Here is a 27,595-nt window from a genome sequence, read left to right on the forward strand (position 1 = left end):
GCCTGAGGGCAGAATGAACAGAAGCAGAAAGGTCACCTTTATCAAACACCTTGGAAATAGCAGAGCACAAAGCAAGTATTTTGCTCAATCACTTTGCCCTCATGCTACGTCGTTGCCCTATCCCTTGCCTGTATTTTGTCCTCTTAAATAAAAATCGTTCTGGTATCCTATATGAAATCCCATTTCCAAAAAGTACGCAGTAGATTTCTGTTGGCTTCAACAGCAATGGGATCTTAACTTTTGCCTTTACAAAGGTAATGAATGCCTGCCAAGTACAGAACTTAGTAGTGTTGTTATATAAATAGTAATGATAATTAAGAAGGCAGCGGCTCTTTGTGATAATGAGACAGTAAGAAACACGGATACAGCACGCTTTGTTTCAGGCAGGCCTTCCACAGGCTGCAGGCACAAGAGGTGAGATAAATATAGGTGTCAAGTGCCATCCGAGACACCACAGGGTGTTTGAGGTGTCCCTACGGAGCTGGTTGGTGAAATACATAGAGTACCTAAATCAAGACTAGATGCTTGGTTGGGCAACCAAATCCTGCTCTAGGTGTGGTGGTTGGCTGAGATCCAGAGCAGTTCCTGTACAACCCACCAAACGCTGCAGTGTTTTAACATTCGGTATCTATTAATATGCTAATATTTCCCACAAGCTGAAAAATGTAAAGTGAGAATCTATGCTTGAATACTTATTGTGTTGGGGCTTTGCTATCTTCATCTTTTTACGTTCCTGTTTCCCTTTTCTTTTTTCTTTTTTTTTTTTTCTTGTTTCATTCAGTGTTTTTTTTCTTCTACCTTAAGATAGAGGCTTTTAAAGATGAGTTTTCTCTCTAGTAAGTGTTTGTACAGATCCTAGCACAACCAGGTCTTGATCATGACTGAGCCATTGGATATTAATGTGATGCAAATAAACCAGTAATGAAAATTAAATGTTTGTTCATGTTCTAGTTTTAATGATTATACAAAATGCAAGAACTATGTACCGAGACTGTGTACTAGTTCACACTAGTATATATGCAAGAGTGCAGAATTAACCAGCTTTAAGTAAAAGAAAGGGCCTGGTTTGTTCAAATGAACAACCCAAGGAAGAAAGGCTTCATTATGAAACCCTATGCCAAAGATTTTCAATAGTCCGAACTCTCCAGTTTTCTGAAGGTGATGGTGGCATTTATCTTTGGTTTCTTCTATATTGTGATTTTGCATTTCACTACAATGTTTGTAAAAACTCAAGCACGTTTGTGTTGAGGAACATAGCTTAACACCTATGTCAGGAGTAAATGTGAATATATATTCTTCCTTCTGGCCTTGTTAGAAATGCTCTTTAGATAAGAAGTTGAAAAAATGATCAATAGCAAGACTTTTTTTTAAAAAAGACAGATGTTGCTTTCCCTATTCCATGAGTTTACTATAAAAAGAAAAGTTTTCATAGTTGTCACGCACATGCCCCCCTCTCGAGATTTCCGTGAAATGGTAATTGCAAGTCAAAATTTTTTATATCGTTGCCAAAGGCAGGAGGGGAAGTGTGGAGAGAATGAGAACAAAATGTCTCATTACAGACATGGTCTTTCACTGTCTCCTGATAGATCATTTCAAGTCATTAGATTTCCATTCATGAATATCCTTTTCAGATGAACAGAATGAATCCAGTACTCTAACTTCTGTAATGTTCTTGTAGTGTTTTTCCTTGAGTGTCAATGAAAGAAGTTTGTTTCATTTACTGAGAGCTAAACTAGTCTTTGGGTGGTCACTTGCTGATGAATACAACACATCGTATAGTAGAACAAGTAACACAGGAAAACATTTTCCTTTTCTACAAACCACCATTACTTAACAATACTCCAAATGTCTAGATTTCAGATTTAATGTAAAATGTGTTGAAAATTGCATGAAGATTCAATACTGAGATGTGCTGACAGGCAGTCCTCATTTGGAAAAGAAAGCAGTCTGGAAACTTGTAGTCTTTTCACAGTTAATGAAGGAAGTGTTCATGTACTGCAGCTTCAGTATTTGGAGTTATATTTTTCCTTAGTTTGCACACAGCCCCAGTAGTCATTGTATCATTAATGCTTGGCTTTGATCACTGTCTCAAACGGAACCACTAAAGGACAAATTCAAGGTGATGTGACCTTAATATTACGTCTGCTCTATTTTTTTCAGGGGCCTATTAGCCAGCAGCTTCACAGAAACACATTATTTGAAAGATGGCACTGATGTGGTTCTTGCACGCAATTACACGGTAAGGTTGGTGTTTCGTGGGTAGATGAGGCTTCATCGTTAAAACCCAGAGTGCTCTCTGCCGGGATCTGAGCCATGGGATGAAACAGCTTGATGTGTGATCTTTTTTTATCGTTGCCTTCAGTACCTTTTTGACTGCTGTGATCCTACACATGAATTTTTAGAGAGAGACTTTAAAGGCAAGCTGTGGGGTTTTAACCAGGTGACTTTTAAAATCTGTAAGATTTATTCAACTTCTTGGAAATACACCCATTAAAATTTTATAATAAATGCAGCCATTGTTGATCAGTTATGGAGGAAAGGCCTGATTCAGTTAGGAAGAAAGCCCTAAATATCTGATTTCCATAGTGCAGAAGCTCACATCAGAGATTTTGAAGGCTTGGGTGTCTTTCCGCATTGGGGAAGCTATGGCTGGGGTTTGGGAGAGGGGGTTGGTTGTTTGGGTTTATTTTTTAAACTAGACCGTAAGACTGTTAAGGATATGCTTTACACATATATATATGTATGTATGTGTATATTTGTGCATGTTTATATTTATGTGTATGTATATATAAATATGGCTAATATGATCCTTGTTAAAATCAGTAGTTAAAAACTGCTTTTTATAAACAAATGTAATGTTTTTGTCCTCTGACAGAATGAACGCCTTAATTAGAAACAATGCAGCAAGTGGTTTCATCTGCCTAAGTCCTATAAAGTATTTGTTATGTTATGTTACTTATTTATTGGTGCTGTCAGAAGAGGCATCGTGCTTTGTGTTCCCATCCATAATGGGCTTTGCTGGTATCAGTGAAAGGCATTATTTCTATCTTACTTCTGAAAAAGCATCTTCGTTATAGCCCCAGACCTCCCAAGTAAAGCAATCATTTTGAAAGTTTTCAGTGTTTTCTTTTTTGCTGGATGCTCATATCTTCCTTAAAATCAGCTTAGTAGAAAATAGTCATTTGTTTTAGAAACAGGAAGGCTGTATATACGACTTGAGGAAGTAAAAGGAAAGAAATGAAGCACACAACTCTTCGACAGATTAACCTACATTAACATGAATATGTGTACAGCTAATGATAGCTAGGCTTTCCCTTACTAAAAAAAAAATACCTTTTTTCATAATGGCAGTAAGTCATGATTAGTACTGACAGTGCGTTTTGCTGCCTAAAATATTTTTTTGAGATCAGCAAATTCATTTTTCATTAAATGCTGTAAAATGGTTTTAAAAAGATAAGTCTCTGTGGTTTTATTTTTATATCTCTTCTTCACTGAGGACATCAATATAGTCTGTAGTTGAAACCAAATCAAATTTCCCATAGAAAAGTTGCTTAGTCAAATTCTGCATGGAGGTCAGACCAAGTCAGGTTTGTGGAGCTGTCATGTGGGGAGTTTCTCTAGCACACGAGTCAGTGTCCAGGTTATTTTTCTGGTTTGTAGCACTTGAAAAATTTGCAGTTGTCAAAAGCTGGTATTTATTAAATGGTCTCAAGTAAGTATGACAAATCAGCCATGGTAATTATTTTTTTTAGGGGGTCATCCATTTTATATACTAGTTTACAGAAATAAAAAGATTTGATAGGAGAAAAAAGAAATCCTGCAGTTTAGTGGAGTTACTGAGCTAGAAATCAATTTTCTACCAGTCCAATTGCAGGCCATGGTCTGATAAGTTTACATTTTCGGTATTGAACTTTGGCATCATATAGCATGTGGATCTCAGAGAAGTTGTGAAATGGGCCTCAACAAGGAGCTCAAAGTTAATAAAATGACAAGTTGTGTGTAGAGAGGGAAAGAAATCAGGACCTTTGCCATAATTCACTCTTTGATAAAGACAGCTAGACTGCAGCAGCAGCCTGCATGGGATGAGATATCAGCTTGCCCTCCCGTTTTCACTGAGGACTGTGCTTAACACTGGTGATGCTAAACCCCAAAAACTGGGCTTCTTAAGAGCTCTGAACTGCACCTCTGCCTTATACTTATCTTTAAGTGACAAGAATAAAACTACTTTATTTTTGGTTTTAGACTGTGTCAGAGTCACTGTGTGAGAGTCAGTACTGAGGTGGGCAGTGTTGTTTTTTCTCCTGTCTTATCAACTGGATGCATGTAACTGATAATATTAAAATAAAGTGAAATAGTACACTCATGCTAAAAACTTTGACATCCGTAACAATTGTGACTGAAGCAATCATCCCCAAAAAATTCAGTCTATGACTTCCTCCCTTTTATTGTGGCTTTATCCTTGCTAACGTGTTACTGACTCTTTATGAGTACTGATGATAAAAATACCCAAGAGTGAAACATTATTACCCTGTTTCTGTCATTTCTTTCACTGAGAAAAGCTACTGACATTTGTATTTAAAAAGTCAGATGTTGCTGTTCTGTGTTCAGTTGCTCATGTTGGAAATACAAATGCTCTAAACAAATATTTTTCATGGTATAACCTTATTTGCAGAAAATTCATATCTGAATTATTCCATCTTGCCCAGCATTTTCATGGTTATTGCTTTCTTTAACAAAATCAAGGTGGTCTTTAGAAGTCTGCTGTGTGAGGCTTTGTAAGTGAAAACCATGCTCCAAAACTGAAAAGGTTAATTAATGCAGCTAGATGGATGGATGTGAACGAACCGAGTAACAAAAAGGCACAGTGAGATGACAGGTTGAAGCATGAGTGATAACTTTCCTTTGCACTAATAAGATAGCAACCTTTTACAACAGTGTTTTCAGTGGCATTCAAAGGAGCCATGAGAAAAGAAATGCCCGACGTGACACAATCATTGCTTTCCAGCCAGTCACATAATTGGGAATGTAATATAACCTTTAGTCAACAATAAAATTAACCTTGATTCCAGACAGATATGTGTATGTGCTGAGAAAGTATCTCTGTTGTGGGTGCCTTTTGCAAGCAGTGAATTATTAAGGAAATACAATAACCTAGCTGCAAAATGAAATTGGATTGTTGCCTCTCAAAATAGAAGACCCTCTTATTCTTGGTTGTTCTTAATAACATGCAGCCTCTCAGTTGGTAATTCAATAAAAGGTTTCCTTTCCAACCTGCTTCCCTTCCCCTTCATTTGCTCTGTGATTTTTTTCAAGCTTGGGGTTGGGATTGGCTTTTTTTATACTTCCCTTTATACATAGCTACCTCCTATAGGTGTATTTACATAGATGTAAATGACCTTAAATAAAAATATGCATGTCTATAGAAAGTAGTAAAATGTGTCAGCTGATTTCTTCATCTGATTAATTTTATAAAATATTCCATATTGTAGCTTTAAATAAAATAACACAGAAAAAGGTTGTCAGTCATGCAATTTAAATACCGTTGACTCTCTTTAAAAAAACAAACAAACCACAAAACAACAACAACAAAAAAACCCCCACCACCCCAATCTCTGGGGTTTACAAACACCTAAGGTTTCCATTTAAGAACCCTTTGGACTGTTAAGTACAGTGAATATTTAGTGGGGCAGGAAAGGTGCTGTCAATGTGCTGAATGAAATTGAAAACAGCTTTGAAAACCGTGAGAAAATAAGAGAGTCAAGAGGTTTTATGATTACTGAAATGTTTTTTTCTTTTTTGCAATCAGGGTCACTGCTATTACCACGGCAATGTACGAGGGTACCCCGACTCCTCAGTCAGTCTCAGTACCTGCTCTGGACTCAGGTGAGCCAATTTTTCAGTAATACTTGAGCTCCTTGAGAAACAATCCTACTACTTGTTGAGTTTTTGTTTTGCCTTTTAATGAATGTATCAATATCCGTTTTTCAAATGTTGGTACAATCTCTGTAAAAACATTTTCTCTCTAGTTGCTCTGAAGAGAAAAAAAGAAATAGATAATGCAGTTTGAGGGTTTTCCATGACGTCCCTTCTCTCTTGCTGCCCATCCTTCTCTATACCCTTTTGCAGCAGTGCAGTGCTTGGCACATTTTTGGGCTGGCAGTGCCCGGTGGCCCTCCAGTCCTTCTTGTCCTCAGAGCTGTTTCAGCAGTGATGGCAGGACTGCTTTGCAGCTGCGAACGCATGCATCGTCCAGCAGCCTCATCATTAGGAGAGATCGCTTTATAAATATGGCTGTGGAGCTCAGTACATTGCGTTCATGGCAGGTATGATGGTCAGCATTAGGATTTTAGCTACTTGTTAACAGAAGAGTAGCAGATTCACGTTGCTGGAAACCAAACCTCTTCTGAGTTTGAGAAAGGAACAGGCTGATAACATTTTAAATACACAATGGACACAGTTCAGGAAACAATTATCTTCCTTACTTGGACAATCAGAGACTGGTATTTACTCACAGAGCTGTTCCAAATCACAGTAATTAACTGTAAATTGGCTCTAGTGTTCTCCCTGGAAAACCCAGTTTTCCTGTCAGATTTCCAGCTGTCTCAACCTTTTCTGGGTTTGTTTACTTTATCTACAAACAGCATGAGTAGCTGGAGTCTTTTTCCCTTAATTTTGCATTTTGTGCAATAGTGCTGTTATCAAGCCTTTTGTAACGGAGTTCTGGGACAGGCAGCAGCAGAGAGAGCAAACAGTTTGTTACCAGGACCCCTCTCCCTGTTGGAGGGACCCATTTGCTATAGTGGATGGGATTCCTGTAGCTCATTCCCACACCGAGAGGAGTTTTATGGATGCTGCGGTATGTATCTGGCATGTTCCACAAGTTTACTCTAATTAACCCCTTGCATGGACCATGGCAGTCTGCATTCACCAGTTGTTCTCGCAGTCTGTAAAAATATAATGCAGTGCTCTCAGTATTGTAGTTAAAGGGATTGCATTGCTGCAAGGTCCACAGGGAAAATTTGCACCATGTGGGACAGGGTCATGTGCACCAATGTCTTGTTCCAGAGCTACCTAAGAAATGAAGAACTTTCAAGAGAAATTACTCTGCTCCACATCAAAAGCATTTTCTTTCTTCTCTAATGTGCTCTTTTTACAATTGTTGAGCTCATGGAGTCGTTTCCCAGTTTTAGGTAGTCAGGTATGTCAAGGCAACATATGCTGGCAGTGACATTTTTCTCTCATCTGGCACTGTCGCAGATAGATCCCCAGAGTGCAAGCTGACAGTGTTAGGCTCCTTCACCACAGGAAAAGTGTAGCAGCATCTTTTTCAGTACAAGTTTTCAGAAGTTTCCCTGCCAATGCCTGTTTTTGCTCTAGTAGGACGACAACTGAGGATGTATCTCAGTATCTGTGCCCATTTAGCTGCTGCATTCACTGCTGAGGTTGGTTAAGAGAGTGTCCATGAGTGATAACAGTTTGTGGTAAGGGTGCTTGTTGACTTACTCCACAAAACTCATTTCGCAGCCTGACAGCCAATAGTAATAACTTCCAGTCATTACCTGTGCTTGATCTGAGCCAGCAATGTCTATTTGAAAGGTTTCATAAGGCACTGTGAGCCTCTTGAACCATACAGGCTTTCTCATTAAAACTGGTTAGGAATAAAAGGCCAGGTGGTGTGAAATCCCAAGTAGCTGCACTGAGGTCCTGAGAGCACTAAGCATCTTCCAGGATCAGGCCCACAGGCCACCGTGTACCTCTACCACCAAAACATTATTGTGGCAATGTGTCCCTTGAGAATTTGGGTGGAAAGATCTGGTTGAAGATGTCCCTGTTCATTGCAGGGGAGTTGGACTAGATGACCTTTAAAGGTCCCTTCCAACCCAACCTGTTCTATGATTCTATGATTTACTGGACATGATCCAGTCTGAAATAATATGAAAAGAAATAGGACACTTCAAAACGACTTCATGGCTTACTTTGCTGGCAACTTTACTGGTATTACATACAGCTTGAAAGAATAGTGATAGAATAGGATAGGATAGGATAGGATAGGATAGGATAGGATAGGATAGGATAGGATGCTGTAGTTGCCCACCAACTTGCTGGAGTAGGGATTCTTGTTTTTCCATGGCATGATACCTGCTGCATGCAAGCTGCAACGGTAAAGACATAAGACATCGTGTGGCCATGGAGCCCCGGGTGAGGACAGTCCCTGGGGCAGTCGTTTCGCTTGCAGCAACTGGTGGAAGGAGACTGGTCTCAGTCTGTTCCTGGCTTTGTGACAGTTTCTAAGTGAACTGGACAAATCTCTCTGTCTCAATTTCTCCATCTATGAAATTCATTTAATGATTCTTACCTACCCCACACAGCTGTTGCATGGGGCTAAAGTTTAAGTGCCTGAAAAACATCTAATGAAAGGAAGTGCAAGCTCTTAGCTCACTAAAATCTCAGAACACAAATATCATCCCACTCCTACAAGACAGGCACCTTGGGCATTGTTCCGGTTGTGGATAGGTAGGGACTGTGTCTTTTCCCCAGATTAGGAGAGTTCATTAAAAGACATTAAATTAGTCATAAAGAATAGGTTCCACATTTTAGCATGTTCTGAAGCCTTGAGTGCTCAGCAGTAGTCGAAGAAGCAAAAAGGATCATAGGAAGTACTGAGACAGAAATAGAGGATAGAACAAAAACCCTCATCACCACTTTATAAATCCATAGTGCACTCACGTCTTGAATTCTGCATGCAGTTCTTGTTTTCCCCTCCCCATCCCCATCTCAGAAAAGGAAGCATTATATCCAGAAAAAGTACAGAGAAGGGCAAAAATTATGATCACAAGTATGGAAGAGCTTTTATCCAAGGAGAGAAAATAGACTAGGACTTGTCACTTTTGAAAGGAGGTGATGGAGATAAGGGGTATGATGAAACGAGGTTGAGTGTCATGCTGAAGAGGGGACAATTGCTGAGTATTTTTTGTAACCCCAAAATTAAGAGACATCAAATGAAACTTTAGAGCAAAGGAAAGTACTTTTTTGTTCACCACATAATGAAGCTGTGGAGCTCACTGTCACAGATGGGTGTCAATGTAAAAAATATCAGTAGATTCAAAAAAGATGAAACAATTTGGGGAGGGGAGCTGGGGGAGCCTCTCCAGGGCTGTCAAACCCAAAGATGTCCCTGACACTCATGCTTGTCAGAGCTGGGGATGCCAACTGGGGCGTGCTTGTTCTGTTCTTATATCTTACCCCTAAGTATCTGGTGTTGGCCGGGGCCAGAGACAAGGTGCTGGACTGGATCAACCTTGCTCTGACCAAACACAACCATCAAGTTCTTACTTACAGTGCAGCCACATGGTTGAGCATTTGAGATGTGTTATTAGCTTGTAAATATGATGATGTGATTAGTCTATGATGAGCTACAGGAAGAATAAAGTGTGAAATCTGCGAACTAAGACAGGTTTGACTAGTTGACATTTTTGAGGCAGATAGAGGGAGTGAGATATAAAGATAAGTAAGAAGTAGACTCGGCTCTCTTATACACGGACACTCACACATTCCAGCTATATTACATTCTCTCAGACATAACATTTGAGTGCCTCACTTCACATAGGATTACAATGGCATAAATAGTTGGGTTGACACTGATAGCTGCCTAAAATGCAGGTTAGAGGAGAATATAATCATGCCATAATCTGTATCCTGCTGGCTTCTCCGGAGGAAGAAGAGCTGAATGGCAGAGAGGAGACGGTAAATGCTGAATGCACGAAATGGGAACAATGGGTAATCAGGATTTCCCGCGCTTGCATCTGGATAAGAAAGCCAATTAGACTGTCAAAGCTTGTGGGAAGGTGAAGGTACGACAAAGTCAAGTCGTTTCCTTCCTGTCCTCAGAAAATACCCTTCTGTTTATCTGGTTTGGAGGCTCTTCAAGTTTTTAGCAAATAATTTTGGCCTGTAGCCACCACACACATCTTCTGTGATAAATTTGTATGGACTTGAATGATTTTTCCCCTATTACTTTCTCTGCAAGTGCAGAACCGAGCAAATACGCACAAAAATGCAGCCTGAAGAGCATAATCTCAGTGGTCCAGGGGCTGGCAGAGGATGCTGGCATGGGGACGTGCAGCTGCAAAGGCATCCCTAGTGATCTCTCTGGTGGGGGGAGCTTGAGAGGTGCTTTCAGAAATGCCTCAGTAGTTTAAGGATACAAATCTCACGGGAAGCCTTTTCTTCCTGAAACACCAAAATGCTCTTGAAAATCCTAAGAATCCCTGAGTTACTCAATTGCTAGATAATAAGCCCATTCACACATACAAAAAGTATTCAGTCATCGTCCAGCCTCATCAGTGATGGAAAGATGCTGTGTCCACAGTGACAGTGATGGGGATAAGGCCCCAGAATTGAAGAGACAGTCATTTTTAATGGGATTAGTTATGCTACATGAGGCCGCCAATACTAGAGCCATCCATTTTTCAAATGGTCTGGCTGAACTCACTGCATCCCAGACAGTCAGCTGAAGAGGGATTTAAATATGACACTCCAGACATCAACTATTTAAAAAAGGAATGGAAGTAGGAAACCAGTGAGAAAAAAATTTAAATTCCTCATGACTCCTCAAGCATGATTTCCCCACAGAAGGGGAGATTTCATCCAAAAAAGAAGTTAGGAGAAAAACTCAGTTGAGAAAAGCACCGGTTTGGATGTGTGCTTTTTCTCCATACTTTCTGAAGAGCTTTTAGTTCATATAAACATCTTGCATGGTTTGTAATTTATCTGACCATGAAACTACTGGAGGTTTTTGAGCTTAACGTTAGAAAGCATTCAGCTTCTGGGGTTTCATAGCTTCTTCATTCTGGCTGTTCAAGCAGTAAACAGCTCCTGGATCACGATCACCTCTGTGATCTGAGATGAACATTATGTCCATTCTTTGACAATTGTGTGCACACTGTCCCCAGGTGCACAGTAATCCCCCAAGCATCACTGCTACTGCTGGGACAAGCGTGATAGCTGATCTGTACTCGGCTGTTTGAGCTTGCCTCTTCTCCATCAAGTCTGTGTCTGACAGCACTTAATTTAAACAAAAAACAAAACTAAAACTAAAAATATTTTTATATATTTTGTGACTTGAAAAAGCATCCCATGAGCCTTAATGTGATGTGCAAGTTTGAATCAAGCCGCCTTCTATCGTTACACCGTTTGCTGCACAGTGCTATAAAATGTGCTCACTAAATTGGCACTGATGCCAATGTTTCTTTCCTTCTTCTTTTTTCTCTGCTTTCCTTGGTCTGTCTTGTCACCTTCCCAGTTGAGTTCACGTGACACTTTCTCTGATAACACAATTGCTGTTTCTTGCAACCCAAATGCTGGACATGAAATTCCATTATCGCTTTCGATTCAAGTAACTCCTTGCTTAAATTTCAGGCATCAAAGTTGCAGACCAATATGCATTCACTCTGGACAAATCTGTCTTGCACTGAGAAAGGATTAAGTGCGTGCTACAGTAGTCTCTGGGTATGACTACATTTTAGACACAGTGCTATAGAATATATTTTCAGGTTAATGAAAGGCATTGGCTGGAATAAGACATACTTGACTAATGATGTGTCTGCATGAGAACACCTCTCCACTACTGCAATATGTAAAACCAATAATGCTACTGCTTTAACCTCCCTTTGAGATGTTGCCCTTTGTTGATTTGGGTGTGACTTGTTATTTTAATGGAATCCTGATGTGCAATATAGTAGGATAACGGTATCACTTGGGTCTTGTGCGATGCTTTTCATCAATATATAATTATTGTCTGTGGTTACTAAAATTTACCCCATTTTAAAGGTGGGAAACTGGTGCAGCAAGAGGTGAATTGCCTGTCCAAGGCTGCCCGGGGCAGTGGTGGAGACAGGAGTACTTCTGTTTCTGGAGTCCAGCTCCCATTCTCCGTATTTCCCGGTCCTTTAAAGTTAAGAATGACCAAACAATTTGGAAAATATCTAAAGATCACCTAGCCCATTAGAAAAACAGTCCACAGATCATCTTGTTCATTTATCCCAATAGTATTAATCTGCAACTAATTAAAACAGACTAAAAGTGAAGTTTTCATTCACTACTTCATTTTTCTTACTCTTTTGTTTGTTTGCCTGCTTACTTGCCTGGGAATTTGTTATACAAAGTCCTGAGAATGTAGAATTGATAAGAAAAATAAATAAAAATGCCCTATCACTTTACGGATCACCTTCTGATATCATGCATGTTGAAAAACACTGCAGTGAGTAACTGCTGTACCTCCATCACGAGCATCATGAGAACAACACTCCAGGGCTGCAAGGCTCCAATTCTGTTACCTATTCACCTAAAACTCTCATTGAAAGAGGTGGTACAGCTGTGGGATCGGTCCCTTTACTTTTGAAGCTGTAGCATTAATTATAAAATGAAGGTCCTGTAGGTTTTTAGGTGGCACAGGAGTACTGCAGTCTTTCGCTGTGTCTTGGGCAGAGGCAGACTTAATGTGAATATGTGGTGTGTAAGCATGACAGCCCTCTATAGTCCAATTAATTTCTTACAAACTGAAAACATCTACATTCCTCTTCTAGTGGTAATAGAGCTTTTTATTATTATTATTATTGTTTAGAAACGAGTATATCTTTGAGCTTCATTAAAACCAAATGTTTAATTGCATTCATGGATATCAGATTTATTGATTTACTTAACTTTCCCTGTATAGTACAGCAGAATAATATATAAGTTTTGTATAATGCTGTCCTTGCCAAGTTTTACTTCAGCATCACAATTTCTCAGACAAGTATGCGTTGATGGTTTATGTTGGCAGGGCTTTTGCTTCTGCTGACAAGTTGGAAAAGAAAAATCCCATTTATATTTTGAGATTTCCTAAAGCCTGTTGATTTATGAAATACAACTGGCCTTGCATTAGGTTTTGTTTTGATTTTTCTTTTTAAGAGAAAAAAATATCACATTTGACTTTATCGACAATTTAAATAGTGGAATTATTCCATCAAATTGCATTTCTCTAATTGAGAGATTCCTGGCAAGTTAAGCAGCAATTAATAACAAATTAATTGTTTGTTATGTTTCAATTTCTTTTTCTTTGAGATGGAGAGAGTTCTCCCATCATAGGCCATCTCATATATACATTCCCCATGTGTCCATATGGCATATAATGGCATACAGTAGGCAAATACCAATGAGTCGTTCATGTTTAGAGCTGATTAGCAGCAATGTGGATGTGGTTTATTTGTTGCTGACCACCAGACATGAGCAGGATTCAAACTCTGCTGAGAGGTAGCTTAAAATATTAGCTCAGGCTCAAGATCACACTGAAGCTGCTTCCAGTTGGCTTAGAGCCTGTGAACTGATGTCTGGACATGCTGTATGGTATAGATTTTTTTTTTCCTCCCTCTCTGCTACCAGTGACGAAAAGGACAGCCCGATAGTTTTAGATAGGGGTTGAACCGTGCCTTGTCTATCTTGCCCAGCTCATTTGCAAGATCTTTCTGAATTCACAGCATCAGTATAGTTTAGGACTGGGGAAAACACAGATGCCATGACTTAGATACCTGGAGACCAAAAAATGTATACTTTATATTGCATTTTTCCCAAATATTTATAAGCTTGGGAATTCTGGTAGTCTTTTGCCTAGTAGAGGTAATGGTAGAAATCCCACAGATTTTGGTAGAAGTTGGCCTTAAAGAATAGCCACTTCTTGAGTACCCGCAGAGTTGCTGAAATCCCTTTGGGATTCCTTGTATTATTTTTGGTTGGGAATCTGTAGTTTAATATACTGTCTATTTGCCTCACTGAAAAACATTACATTGTTTAACATTAATGCCTCCTGAGAAATGGAAAAGTTGCACCATCTTGTTCTTTGGGGAACATAGGCTGACTCAGGAGTGTGGGAGAACCATGTTCAAGAGGAAGACGCAGAAATGGTGGAGGAGTAACAGCGGCTTTTTTGAAACACCTGACAAGAGTGGAAGGAAAAAGTAGTTATGGATTTATTTTATTTGCATCAAATTCTTAGTACTGAATGACTGGTAGGTATTGTTCATCTAATCCTGCCACACCAAAAAAAGAAAGAAACAATAGCTTTTGACTAGTTACATTTTTAAGGTGCTGTGCTTGGCACTGATCAATGGGGGGAAAATGCAATTGTAGGAAAAGAAAATTAGTCAAAAACAGAGAGCTGGCCAAGAAAATTCATATTTGATATTCATTATCTTATTACAGATGGTCACAAGCCAAGTGCTGATATCCTGTAGGCAGCACTCAAAGGATAAGTGTGCATTAAACGAAAAGTATATTTTCCTTCATGCGGAAGCTACAGATTTTTTTTTACCATGGGATTGCTTCGTATGCAAAGGTGGACCTGTTCATAAAGGCTCATGCTGTCCCTTGGGATGGGAGTCTCAGTGGCAAGTTGAATAGGCTGCCCTGGCTCTGGCATGCTCAGTAGAAAACAAAATTAATCACTCTGATATCTGATCATTTGTCCATATCCTCTGCAGCTAAAGAAATTGAGGGATAAAGAAATGGTTATTTAGTTATTTTAGACAGTAGCTGGGTATACAAGGGGTACATTGGGAACCTGGCATTGATGTGGCATGTTTTGGCTATGAACTCTTGACAAGAAGATGGTGGCTTTAAAAAAAAAAAAAAAAAAGAGAGAGAGAGAGAGAGAGCGCTTTACCCAGTAAAACGATACTACTAAGTCTCTCCCTTTCTAGTGTGAATAATTAAAGAAAATTCTTTAAGTGTATATTTTTTTAAGTCCATGTTCTAAACAGGATAAAGTTTAACATTAAAAATAAAACCTTTCATGGTTTTATGTTGGTTTTGAGTTGTCAGTAAAGGGAGATGGTCAGGCTGGCCCATTTCAAACAGTGACTAATGGACTTCTGCCTCCATTGCTGGTTCCAGCTGCGTCCAAAATTAAATGATTAATTGCGCAAGGGAAAGACAACAAACCATATTTGATTGTGCTGATTACAGAGTTGCTGATTATTGGAGTAAAGGGAATATGTTGTCCTAGTTTCCTAAATTCTTCAAGGAATAAGACAGATCTGAAAATAATTTAGAACTGTAGGGTGTAAGGTTACTCAACTCATGGGATGACCTGCTCGGAGGTTTCTCATATGTCATGCATGCTATAGTGTATCCTAGCTGTAGCTACAAGGGTTGCTGTGATAAATCAGTCCTGCTTTTCCAACTGTGATCCATCATACCCAACATGCCTGTGTGATGGGTAAATAATATATCTTACCTGATTTGCCAAGAGTACTAAGGAAGCTACAAATGAATTATCAGACCCTGATTCTTGGTTCAGATCAGTAAAGCAGGCTCCTGGAAATGCTGTGGCACAGCCTTTTTAATATCATGGGTTTCCGGTCTTTTTTTTTCTCTTGGACTTCTAGCTGTTCCAGTTAACAGTAAAATGGTCATCTGTTGGCTTGGCTGAACTGATGTTAGTGATGTTTTGTAGCAAAACTGTGCAGTCAGCTTGGAATTAAAATTTCAGTTAACTGGTTAGGCCAAAGGCTTTGAGTTTCTTCATCATATCCTGCTAAGAATAGACTAGCTAGGGCAGCTTTTTCCTAATAATTTTACTTTTTATTTTTAAATCGGTCTTTATGGTGTCATTAACCTGCTTCTGGGTCCTTCCTCTTTTTCATTTTTTTGCTTTTTTTAGCTTTCTGCAGAAGAATTGTATAGACACCCATATTGGTCTCACAATGGCTGCAGTATCTTACCTTTGTTGCAGTACAGACAGAAATAAAAAGAGCAGACACTTCCTATGCACCAGAAAGACATACTAATAAAATACAGCCAGCTTTGGGCTGAAAACTACTGCTGTTTAATAGCATATATAGACAGTATAGAGCAGTTTAGAGGAGGAGTTGAGGAAGAATGCCTTGACCAATTAAAAGTTTCATGGAAATGCAGGTAGGTAGATTGTAATTATTGCTGCTGAACAAAATGCTTAGGGATTAATGCCTTCATAATTTAAAGACAGTGAAGAAATTAGTAATGCAGTGCACTATTCAGTGTAGTATCTAATTGATGAATGCTTACAATATCCCATAAGCAAATTCTTATCCCTAGTTTAGAGAAGAGAAATGGGTTTTAAAGGGTGCCTTTCTCTAGTCACACAGTTACCCAACAAAACCTGATGTCCAGCTTGATGTAGGAATTATCTAGGACCCTCCTGTGTGGTTGGCAGTATGTGCTCAGGATGCAAGTTAGACACTTGCAAGTTAGGCACAGAATATTAAATTCCTTTCTCTTACAGTAACTTCTGCCTGAGCCCTGTCTGTAAACCTACTTCATGCCTTCTTATGCTGTGCCAGTCCTGATGTACAGTAGAGCAGTCTTCTTACTCTGTGGTCCGACAGTTGCAGTTATAATTACTAATTCCAGCAGTATTGTTGGAGATCATCCTACTTTATGCCATATAGTACCAGAAATCCTATTCCAGCATGCACAGACCATGGACACCCATACCACACTGCCTAGATTTCCTGTGCTGAGCTGAAAGAGCAGCCTTATGCCAGCAGCTTCCTCAGCAGGAGGAATTGGAAAGATACTCAACCTTTTGTCAACTTTGGTTTACCGTAGCAGCTCAGAATAATTGGGCAGGACCCAACACAAGAACCTAAGTATGGCTTTATTTGATGACTTGTCTGGAGTATACAGGGAGAGCGGTGTTTGGTTAGGAGGCAGCACGTGAAGCCCAGAATTGGCTATGTGTCCTAGGTTCTTCCACATGTTTCCTGGAGCAAGGTGTTGTATGTCTTCCTAAACCCCTCTTTCCTCTTTTCATACTGTAGCTTAAAGTAGTGCAACAAGAGTGCTTTCATTGATGGAAAATCTGAGATCCTCAGAGAGCAGGTGGTATTGCTGTAAAAATTATTACTTTGGGTAGTAAAATGAGTTAAGCAGGAATCCACTGGTTAATATATCTGAGCTTCATGCTGCTGCCCCACTGTGCAATATTTAATAATCCATTTTGATACTGCAATGCCTCTTTCATCTGGCAGAATTGATGCTTGCATCAGCATTTGATTTAAAAGGTATAATGCACACTGCAGATCATAATGAATACTTTCACTCTGTACCTTTTCTTACAAAAGCATTTCACCATGCTTTTGTTCATTACTGTTTGCCATGGGTCCTCAGAAGCACACACATTGTGACTCCACTCAGCAATGGCAATGCATCACTGGCAGAATGGAAAACACGTAAAACACAAATATAATTTTGCTCTACAGTACAGCACTTCAAATGAGGAAAATTTTCTTTGAGCCACTGCTTCTTTTAAAGTACAGTGTGCTGCAGTGACAAATACACAGCTTTGATGTTTCCTGCTCGACTCGACCATGACATTGTAAATCAGTGTTTTGCTTTTTCATACTCCGTCATTATTAAAATCTGTTGTAACTTTGTTGTAGACAAACATACGTTAGCTCTTGAAAACCATAGATCTTACTCTGTTCTCTTCTGGAGCAGGGGAATTATTGCATTTGAAAACAAAAGCTACATTCTGGAGCCATTAGAAGGTGCTACAAGTGAACACAAGATCTACCGAGCAGAGAGTTTGAAAATAGCCCCGGGATCTTGTGGCCACCAGCTGGACATCTCTGCCATGAGAGCTGATGACAGTGACACATCACACCATTCTCAAGCTGGCAGGGTAGGTGGATGATGCACTTTTATTTTCTGGTTTGCTGAGTACATCTGTGGTAGCATTTCCATATTACTGCCTACCATAACTCTTTGTTACAAAGCGTCCCTACTGAGCAAATCATTAAACCATATAGTCAACTTCTGTTGACATCATGTGCTTAAGTGCATGCTTAAAATTAAGCATATACTTACATGATTTGCTAAAGCTTTATTACTTTTCCTTGATAATACATGCATAATTTGCTTTTTACTTTCTTTTTGATAATTAGATGGCGCAGAAAAGTTTATGGTTTCATATTATGGTAATATATTTTTGTTCATGTACGATTATAGCCAGAATTTAAGACCCCATAAGAACACTAAGCAATGTCTGGAAAAGTTCTTGCCCACCCAAAATGGAAGAGAACATGATAGCTGTGATACTTTGCTAATATTAGGTTTTGAACCTTTACATTCTAATAGGAAAGTATCTTATGCAGGCAAAACAAATTCTCACTATATTATTCTACAGATGTATTACTGTAGTTGTGTTTATGTAGGAAGAAATGCACTTAATGTGAAATGCATCTAGCTAATGGAAACCATAGAAAATTAAATGAGCTAAAAATCGGGAAGAGGAAATACTGTAATAAGTTCATCTGCGTATTGGATGAGGATTGTAGAAAAGACTGGTTTAGGTGTTCAGAAATCATACAATGATACAAATCTGCCCTCAACATTTATTAAATGTCACATATTGGGATTTATACTTGCATGTACTACTTAGCCTTTGCATCGGATTAATTGTTAAGGAAAGCAACCTAAATGGCATCCCTACATATTATTTATGTAGTGGAATTAAGTTATTTTACATTTTAGGAATATTAAATATTACATCTAATGCATTAGCCTTTGCATATAGCATTTTGTGGGCTAAGTGTATTTCTAAAAATGTGTGTAGGTTGCAAACATTGGAAGAGTACTTTTCACAACTTTATTAAGGTTTCCCCAAAATCTTCGTGACTTTTGACTTAATTTCACTGAAGTAATCAATGTAACGCTAGAAAACTGAAATAAAATGCGTGCATACAACTAGCTGATACAATCAAAGCAATTTTACTGTTACCCTCATGGTTCTCACATTTTGTGGATGGCTTCAACTATGTGCCAGAATTCACCTTAAATATCTTTAAAATATTTTTGCTGTTCAGTAGAGATAATTATAAAACTGTCAACAGTCACATCATATGGATAGGTACAATAGGCATAATGAATATGTTGGATACACTTCTAATGTATGAATTTTGAAAGTTGTCAAATGTAATGTGTACAGTGAGTTTTCACATTTCAATGTTGTCATCCACTAAGTAGTCTGTCAGGATATACTGAATAAAGATGACCTGCAAAGTATGGAGACATAAGGCTGCTCCAAATTACACTGGATGACAGAAGTAAGCAGAAATCTAGTCTCAGGTTCAGGGCATGATTAAAATTTTTGGTTTCTTGACAGGTTTGGGGGGAGCTTTTTGTTTGGTTTTTTCCCCTGACCCCTCACTCAACTACCTACACTAAATTCTTATTGAGCAGAGCTGAACTGTGAGATCAATGTATCACAAAGTTAGACTAGCCTTTGAGTTAAATTTAAATACAGATGAACAATGGGACAAACAGTAGACTCAGCTTCCCAGATCCAAACATGAGATTTAATAGAGCAAGTCAGGTAATGTAGTGGATGTGTGCAGACACGTTTTGCCCCATTGCAGCTGGGTCTCTAGAAATACTGGGTCATTTCATAACTCAGTGGACCCTCAAATTGCAGCAGGGAGTGTATTTTCCAGTTGAGCTCCATTGAGATAGGATCCTACAGAAAGCAAGCCTGATGTGCAAGACAGCCCCTACAGTATGGCTTTTTCTCTGTAGCCACACAAAAAAGCCATTTTGGTGGTGCTGGTGGATTACAGGTCAGGGGCAAGTGGATCACGGAGAAAGAGGCTGCAACACTGCAGTGTGAATCCAAGCCATGCCAATTCCCAGGCAGGGGAGCATGAGGAAGGGCTACAGCAGCATGGGACAGCAGTTTTGTGATAGGATCAGGTGTGGTAGAAGCAGGGGAGAAAGACAACGGTCAGTGGAACAAAGCATATTGTCTCCCATCGTGTGTATTTATCATGGCTGTATTATTGACTCTTCATTTTAATTCTGAAGGATTAACTCAGGCAATGGATTGTGCGTTGATGCAGTTGGCTGCAGAAAGCAAGCTGAAAGAAGTCATAATTAGGTATATTTTATAAATAAATATTGTATCCAAGGAATGCACATAGCCTTTGGGCAAATAACAGGAATGGATTCGTTATGCAAGTCAGTCACCAGAGGTTTACATGATTATACCCTGCTAGCCAATTTCTCTCAGGCTAACTCTCTCCAGTCCAAACAGTTTTACTCTTGGTAAAAAGTAAATGGTTTAAACTGACTGATGTAACAGATCTCTTCTTATATCTTTGTACCTGGATTTTCATGTCTCATCTTTTACTCTTCATTTGGAAGAAGAGTAGAGGCACCTTGGGGGTACATCTCTGATCAGGACCACATAGTAAATTCCAGGTTTATGTTAGACTTTTAGTGTCTGAGATATAAGTTCTATCACAAACAACACCCACGTGGTCATTTGCCCTATGTGGCATCTCACTCACATCTGATATATTTTGCGGGGAGGTAAATCGAGCTCTGCCAGAGCACTGTAGGTTCTGCTGAAGTCTACTGAGACATGGCAGGCCCTTTGTATTGCATCTGCTGCTGTTCCAGGAGCAGCAGGAAGGAACATGCTGACTACTTGGTGTCCTGGTTTCCAGCCGGCATATCACCAGGCACTGCTGATGACCTGTGTGGCAGACAAGGCACGGGCATGTGCACCAAGTCTATGCACACACCATGACCCCATGGTGGTGACAGTTGCCTCCAGTAGAACACATGAAGGTGACAGAGAACCCCAATACCAGAAGTTGTAGGAATATCTACCTCAGCTCATTTGCCAGACCCCCTAATAAGTGTAATCCTGTGAAGTGTTTTTATCATTGATGTTTAGTTCATTAATGATAGCTTTTACTGCTTTCTCAGTTTATAAATACTGTCCAAACAGAATTTAACTATTTTCCAGCTACTGTAGTTTGAAGCCTGTGTAACACTATTAAATATGAGTTTGAAAGTCAGAGTTGCTAAAGGTTACATCTGTCACTTTCCTCTAAACACAATGCTTCTTGCAAAACATTCAAAATCATTAATCTGCAGATAACAAAGAGGAACACTTTGGTAATGTGAAGAAAACTTTGTGAAATTTGGCTGGAAGGTGATGTCCAGCACTGACCTAGCTTAGGGGAACACACAGTTTGCCTTAGAACAGTTTGCTTTGGAAAGCTTTAGTCATGTTTTAGGTTATAGAGCATTGGTTTAGTTCAAGACATCATGGTCATTAGTAGGTCATACATCTGTTTAAGCTCCTTAAGTTCTGGCAAGAAGATCAGATATACTGCTGAGACCTCTTTTCCCTAATTGTCTTATTCCAGAAACAAGGGAGGATGATAGAATAGATGCTCAGCTGCTGTAAATCACAGAACTTTTACAGGCATTAATAGGTCACTTCAGTTTAGGGTAGCAGAGGAGCTGTGCTGTGATTAGTACTGTTACAAAATAATTTAATTTTCTTCAGTGATCTTTTTGCAATTAAGGATTACTATTCTTTTAGACCTGCATTTAGAACTGCAAGTAGTGTGACCAGCTGTTTTATATGAATATACAGATATAAAACTAAGTGTATGCCTTCCGTTTTTAGAGTATTAGTTTGCTTCCCCAGACACTGACAGTTCATTCCGTTTTTTCTCTGCAGTTTTTGTTCTTGGGTTTTTCTTCCTACATACTTTATCAGCTGACCACTTGATCTCTTCTCTGCTTCACTCAATATCCCTTTATCTCATTTTTCTTAGTAGCCAGTTTGTCTATTGTGTGAAATGTTTGCTAAAAGTCATCTCATCGTTTCTTTAAACGTGACTTGGAAATAGCAAAGGTCTTTCTGCTAGAGCTTATATTCTCCTGCGAGGAAAGGTAACTCAAACATTTCAACTGCAAAAAGCTGAAAGGTTGAGAGAGACTTTGCACCACTTTCCTGCTTGCTGTGATCAAACCCTGGGGTTTTCTTTTTTAAGTATCACGTAGACTGTTTCTGTTGTAGTAGATAAAAGGAAAACTTCCATGAGGAGAAGGAATACAATAAAAATTTGTATGTAGTGAAATCTTTGGAAGTCTGAGATGCTGTGCAACTCCTCTTGCAAGCACTTTGTTGGACTGAGGCAGAGCTGATTCCAAGGGTCACTTATTGCAAAAAGAAAATACTATTTTCATCTTTTTTGGCAGTACAAGAGGGAGACTCTGAAGACAACGAAGTATGTGGAGCTTGTTATTGTAGCAGATAATCGTGAGGTAAGAAACTTCAAACTAAAAAGTTATGGGAAGTACGGGTAGAAAATGGGTAGCTCAGTTCAGTTACCATGGTGTTGCAAGTAATGTGCTTCAGACAGTAATATGATGGTTTTCAAAAGTAAAGCTTCTTCCCTAATTAGGGCTAAGCAATGGAAGGCACTATTAAGATAGGACTACACTGATAGTCAATTGTAAAATTTCTTGCAATACTTCATAAGGAATTTGACTCTCAAATAACTGGGATATCTGGCAGTAATTGAGGAAGAGGCAAATACAAATTCACTGCCCAGGATCTCCTTGAGCTAGTTAAACCTTCATTGCCATTGACTCTGCCCTCAGTGGGACCGTCACTGTTTGGATGACACAGTAGGATCCTGCACTTGCTTTTGAAGCAGTACTTTACCATCACATTGCATGAAGCACGACTGCCTTCCTGACAGTTTGCAATGAGAGCTTCAAAGCAAGTAACCAGGACTGGCTGTAGAAATGTTCCAGTGAGTTGAGTGGCAGCCAAAGATCTAAATCTTGGTTTGAATTATTTTGCTACTTACTTTTTTTTTTTTGTTTCCTTGAACACTGCTAGTTAGGGAATTACAATCACTCTGCTGCAAGAGCCGAAACAGCTAACAGAAGAGCCTTTTCTTTTTCGCAAAACATCAGTCCCTGAAAGATCCCTATGCAAGACTTACGGATTTTAAAGCCTTTTCGTGAGAACCAAAGTCCTATCCTATAGCCTGTGCTTATTCTGAGGCAGGCCATGGTCCCATGAAGCCAACAGCAGTCTGCCGGTGGCCTTCGGTTGCACTGTGTAATTCCCAAAGATCACTGACAATGCTGGCAGAGTAAGGTGGCTCTTGGGGGGAAACTCTATGATATTTGTGCTGCTAGTACATTGATCCTTTACATTCCAAGTTTCAGAGACAAGGCAAGGATGTGGAAAAAATTAAGCAAAGGCTGATAGAAATTGCAAACTATGTTGATAAGGTAAGAATATGAGCATTTCACTTTTTCCAAACTTACTACACTTTCTGAAGGATGTTGATGTGAAATCTATGTTTCTTCTACTAGTAAATTAAGAAAGCCACCATGCTTAGATCAGCAGCTTTCACAACCTTTGCCACATCTCCTTATCCATCCACCTTTTCAAGGAGCTAACCCTGCTGCTTTCCTAATTCTCCAGTATTTCAGAGCAATGCTTCTCCAACCAGCAGAACCAAAAAAGTAAACAAACCTTTTGTATGCCCTTCAACATACTAAGCTGTGAGCTCTGCTGTGCTATATATCGGATGCATATATCTGTGGAAGCACTATTCCTGAGGAGATGTACAATTTATCGCTAGGATTTTATTAACCTGGGAAGAGAATGGGGATATGGAACAGCCCATAGAAAAAGGATTATTTTGAGGAGGAATTTGGAGAACGACGTACTTTGCAGCAGCAAGGGATGGTCCAATTGCAAGGCCAACAAAGGGCCTGTGAAGACACGGTCAATAAGATATGTAGCCCAAGGAAAGTGGCAGAATTAAAAATATGCAGTGCCTAAGGAAGCAGAAGTTGATGGCCGAGTGAGAGCAGTATATTTGGATTTTTTTGTATTTGAAGTAATTTCTTGACAATAAACAATAAATGCTAAGAGTCCTCTACAGTGTTTTTTGAACAAATTAAAGGGTTTTTTTGTTGTGCTGTATGGCCAGAAAAAATTAGGAGTCCAGTAGTGAAATTATAACTGAGGGAGTCTTAATTGAGCTGAGAACTTATCAAGTGATACTTCAAGGGTAATAACTCAAGGAGAAGGGTTCTTGATTAAAACCAAGCTGCTGAAGACACCTCCACCTCTTCCATAATTGTCTTGCTGACTTATTACTGGAGGACAGTTGTTTATATGTTACCTGCTCAGAATTGATTTTTCACATTATAATATATTTATGTTTCATGCTTAATTTATGCTCAGCAAATGCCAATGTTATCCAAATGGCTGTAATGCATATAAACAAGACAAAGATCTAGTATATGCTTTTCTCAGAGTGTCAGCCAAATCTGGACTTGATCGATTCTTGAATCCTTCACATTAGTCTCACATTAGAATTGTTATTTCTGCTCCATTGCTAATGCTGCTCCAGCTCCCCTCTTGTAGCAACTGTGCCATTTACCAGCAGGATAATAGTGTATGTAGCCCACAGTGCTAAAATAATTTGTTTTTATCTGCTGTGAGCAAGACTCGATGGCTCTGGCTAAATTTTCAGTTACTATTTTGAACCACAACCATAGTACAGCACAGATGCCTCTACCTCTTGAATTGCATTGGTGCTAGTGATAGAGGGCAGCCATGGAGAGAGTCATCTGCCATTACAAGTTTGTTCAGAAGTGAAGGACATGTGGAGGTAGTTGCAGCGTTTCATCTTGAAGGAAGATACCAAACTTGGGTGGGACATAGAGAAGTAGCATATCTCTGGATGTCTTTGAATGCCTTATGGGTATTTAGTCAGGTCAGAACTGTTTTCTGTAAGTCGTGGAAATATTTTGTCTGAGTCAGTCCTGCCAGGTGTTCGCTTTTGCCCTGGAGAAGAGGTCATTTAAGCCTCTGCAAGAAAGGTTCATATGCACATTATGCTTCTGTAGAAATATTCTAATCCAACGTGTTCTAAAGTGGGTTTTAGAGACATGTTTCTATTTTTCTTTTCTCATTAGTTCTATAGGCCACTAAATATTCGAGTAGCCCTGGTCGGAGTGGAAGTATGGAATGACATGGATAAGTGCTCTATTTCTCAAGACCCTTTCACCAGCCTCCATGAGTTTCTGGACTGGAGAAAGCTAAAACTGCTACCTCGTAAACCCCATGACAATGCACAGCTGATAAGGTAGACTTGACACTATATTTAATATCGGTTGGGATTTCAGTGATTTGAGAATAACTGTACTGAATTCTTCCCCTATTGCCAAGCTGTTGGGAGGTACATCTGTGCTCCTGAGGGTTTGTCTTTCCCCTCTGCAAACATCAAACATAAAAGCCTTTTGCAGAGCCCTTCAGCAGATGCTTCAGCTTAATTTCCTTCCACAGTTTTGCAATAGCTCTGTTACTTGTAGGCCTTTCCTGAATACAACTCATGTAGAAGTGTAGATGTGTAATAAGCTGGTAAATACTTAGGGTATGAATTTACAAGTGGTTTAAGCTGGTCTCAGTCTAAATTGTCACTGAAAAAGGCAGTCCTGCCCTCACCCCAAAAGTAGAGCTAAGGGGGCACTATGTGAAGCCTGTTTGTTAGTAGAAAGACCTTGGTAAACTTTAAAATGCAGTCTAAATTGGGCAATTTGTTTGCATTTGTGACTTAAAAATTAAATCATACACATCTTTTACCCTGCTGCTGTTTCCTGGATTAAAGTAATTGAGTAAACATGCTCAAAGTAAAAGCACTTTTTTAAAAAAAAAAGTGAATAAGAGAAACACCTCTTTCTTGAACCAGATATCAATTTGATTAATGAACCATTCTTTATACTATACAGATAAACATACCTGACATCTTAGTAATTAAAAGGAGCTCTTTACTCATTACGTAGATATTCTTACATTATCTGTGTAAGAATAGAGTGAGCCCTTCCAAACTGTCCCTCATGAGATATTTGATTGCTCTATGTATAATATATGTATGTATACTATGTAATACTTTGTTTGGAATGATTACATTCTAGGCTGTGTATTACAAGTAGCATATAAACTTCCCACTGCATTAAAATACCGTTCTTTGAGCTAGAGATATTATTTTTATGTTTGTATTTCTATTTCTATTCCTATTCCCAACTTCAGTCAGGGAAAAAGGAAAGGAAAGAAGGGTCCTGTTACAGTAGTAAACCCAAAAGACGGTGATCAAATGGATCTTTCTCGTAGCAGAGATGCTGTCATTGTCAGTTCGGCAAGTCAACATGACTAATCTGTGCTTTTCATTGTTTTAAACCTGCAAATGTCTGGAGCTGACACATTTGAAATGGGATCTTTGTTTGAGATGGGCAGAAATACAAGACTGAAAATAATAGGGCGGTGTCTTGGCACTGCATGGTGATTCTGTGATTCTTCTTCTCCTTTCCCACCCTCCTGCAGTGGGGTGTACTTCCAAGGGACTACCATTGGCATGGCACCCATAATGAGCATGTGCACTGCAGAGCAGTCTGGAGGGGTCGTCATGGTAAGTGGTAAAAGCACGAGACTTGAAACTGGCCCAACTGGTGCAACACAATCTCAAGTATTGTAGTACTGTATTCTGTACTAGAACATCAGCCCCATTTTTCCCATTTTCAGTTTCAATATTATCTATATCTACATGCATATTGCTTGTAAATGATAGTTTCCATAGTGAAAAACATCAAAATATTGTGTTAAAATGTAGCACGACGTCTTTGCAAGAATCCTCTACTCCTAATTATCATTAAATCAGGTGCTGAGGTGCTGTGAGGGATGAGAACCAGAAGATGTATTTGTTATGCACTTGGGTATACTAGCATTACAGGCAACAGCAGTCTATCCTGAATCTTTTATTATATTGATTTTATTCTGTATTTACAGAGTTTCCTGTATAAGGCCTTATTTTCCGTCTTTCCAGCACAGTGGTTTTATTACATTGCCAGACAACAAGAACAAACAATGACAGCATTTATTCTATCTGAGCCTCTCTCAAAGATATATTACTGGTAATGCTGTTGTTAGATGCTAGACATGATGAACATACAAGTAAACATCTTAGCCAATTTCTGGAAGTTGTTCTGGAATATTTTCTTTCAGAATTTTTTGTTTTTTTAATTTTTAACTATTTTGTGCAAAAGCAGGGGAAAGAAGTTTTGCGTTAACTAAGCTTTGCAATAGAAGTACTTTAAATAAAATTAGATGTGGACTCCCAGAGCTTGCAGGCCACTAGCAGGCTCAGCTGGTGACCTCAGAGCTCAACTTCAGAGCAGAAAGCCAGGGAGCCCTAAAACCTCTCAGATGTTCTCTGAGTTCAGCCTGCACATGCTGAAAACCTTTGTGTTTCCTACAGCTTTGTCTAGATTTCCAGCACCTTAGGTGATGTGGTGGTTCTCTCCAGCTCTGCTGGACACCTCAGCTGCAGATCCCTACATAAATGAGGTGGGAGCTCAGGAACGCACAACGTTCAGAGTTTGCATGATCTCAAAGCTCCCAGTCCTTCAAAGCTTCATGGAGCTAACCTGGAGCCTGGGACACTGAGGCTTTTGCTTCAAGACAATCCATGTAGGGGGTAATCCCAGAGATACAGCCCCTTGAAGCCCCTGCATTTCCTTCCTTCTTAACTAGCGTGCAAGATGAGGTTGGTCCACAATGCAGGACTCCTTTGTGGTCTCTTGGACAAGTAGGCAAGAAGCCAAGCTGGGGTGATGTGTGCATTCGTGGAAGATGATGTATAGATGGTTCAGACTGGGAGGATTTATGAGGTGAGCAGGGAAGCTGAGGTAT

The 27,595-nt window shown here is 39.3% G+C and overlaps 1 protein-coding gene across 2 annotated transcripts in view; it reads left to right on the forward strand.

Annotated features, from left to right (window-relative positions):
• Positions 1 to 27,595, forward strand: part of ADAM12 (ADAM metallopeptidase domain 12) — a 187,080-nt gene that overhangs the window by 104,519 nt on the left and 54,966 nt on the right. The window contains exons 4-10 of one of the 2 annotated variants that reach the window (XM_009325861.1): positions 2,161 to 2,239; positions 5,807 to 5,883; positions 17,512 to 17,695; positions 22,072 to 22,137; positions 23,050 to 23,121; positions 24,826 to 24,995; positions 26,231 to 26,315. In XM_009325861.1, coding sequence (XP_009324136.1) covers positions 2,161 to 2,239; positions 5,807 to 5,883; positions 17,512 to 17,695; positions 22,072 to 22,137; positions 23,050 to 23,121; positions 24,826 to 24,995; positions 26,231 to 26,315 — 733 coding nt within the window. The remainder of the gene's footprint in view (positions 1 to 2,160; positions 2,240 to 5,806; positions 5,884 to 17,511; positions 17,696 to 22,071; positions 22,138 to 23,049; positions 23,122 to 24,825; positions 24,996 to 26,230; positions 26,316 to 27,595) is intronic. The other variant, XM_009325862.1, reaches the window with a different exon arrangement.

Source organism: Pygoscelis adeliae, unplaced genomic scaffold, assembly GCF_000699105.1.
Source record: "Pygoscelis adeliae isolate BGI_AS28 unplaced genomic scaffold, ASM69910v1 Scaffold4, whole genome shotgun sequence".
NCBI lineage: Eukaryota > Metazoa > Chordata > Aves > Sphenisciformes > Spheniscidae > Pygoscelis > Pygoscelis adeliae.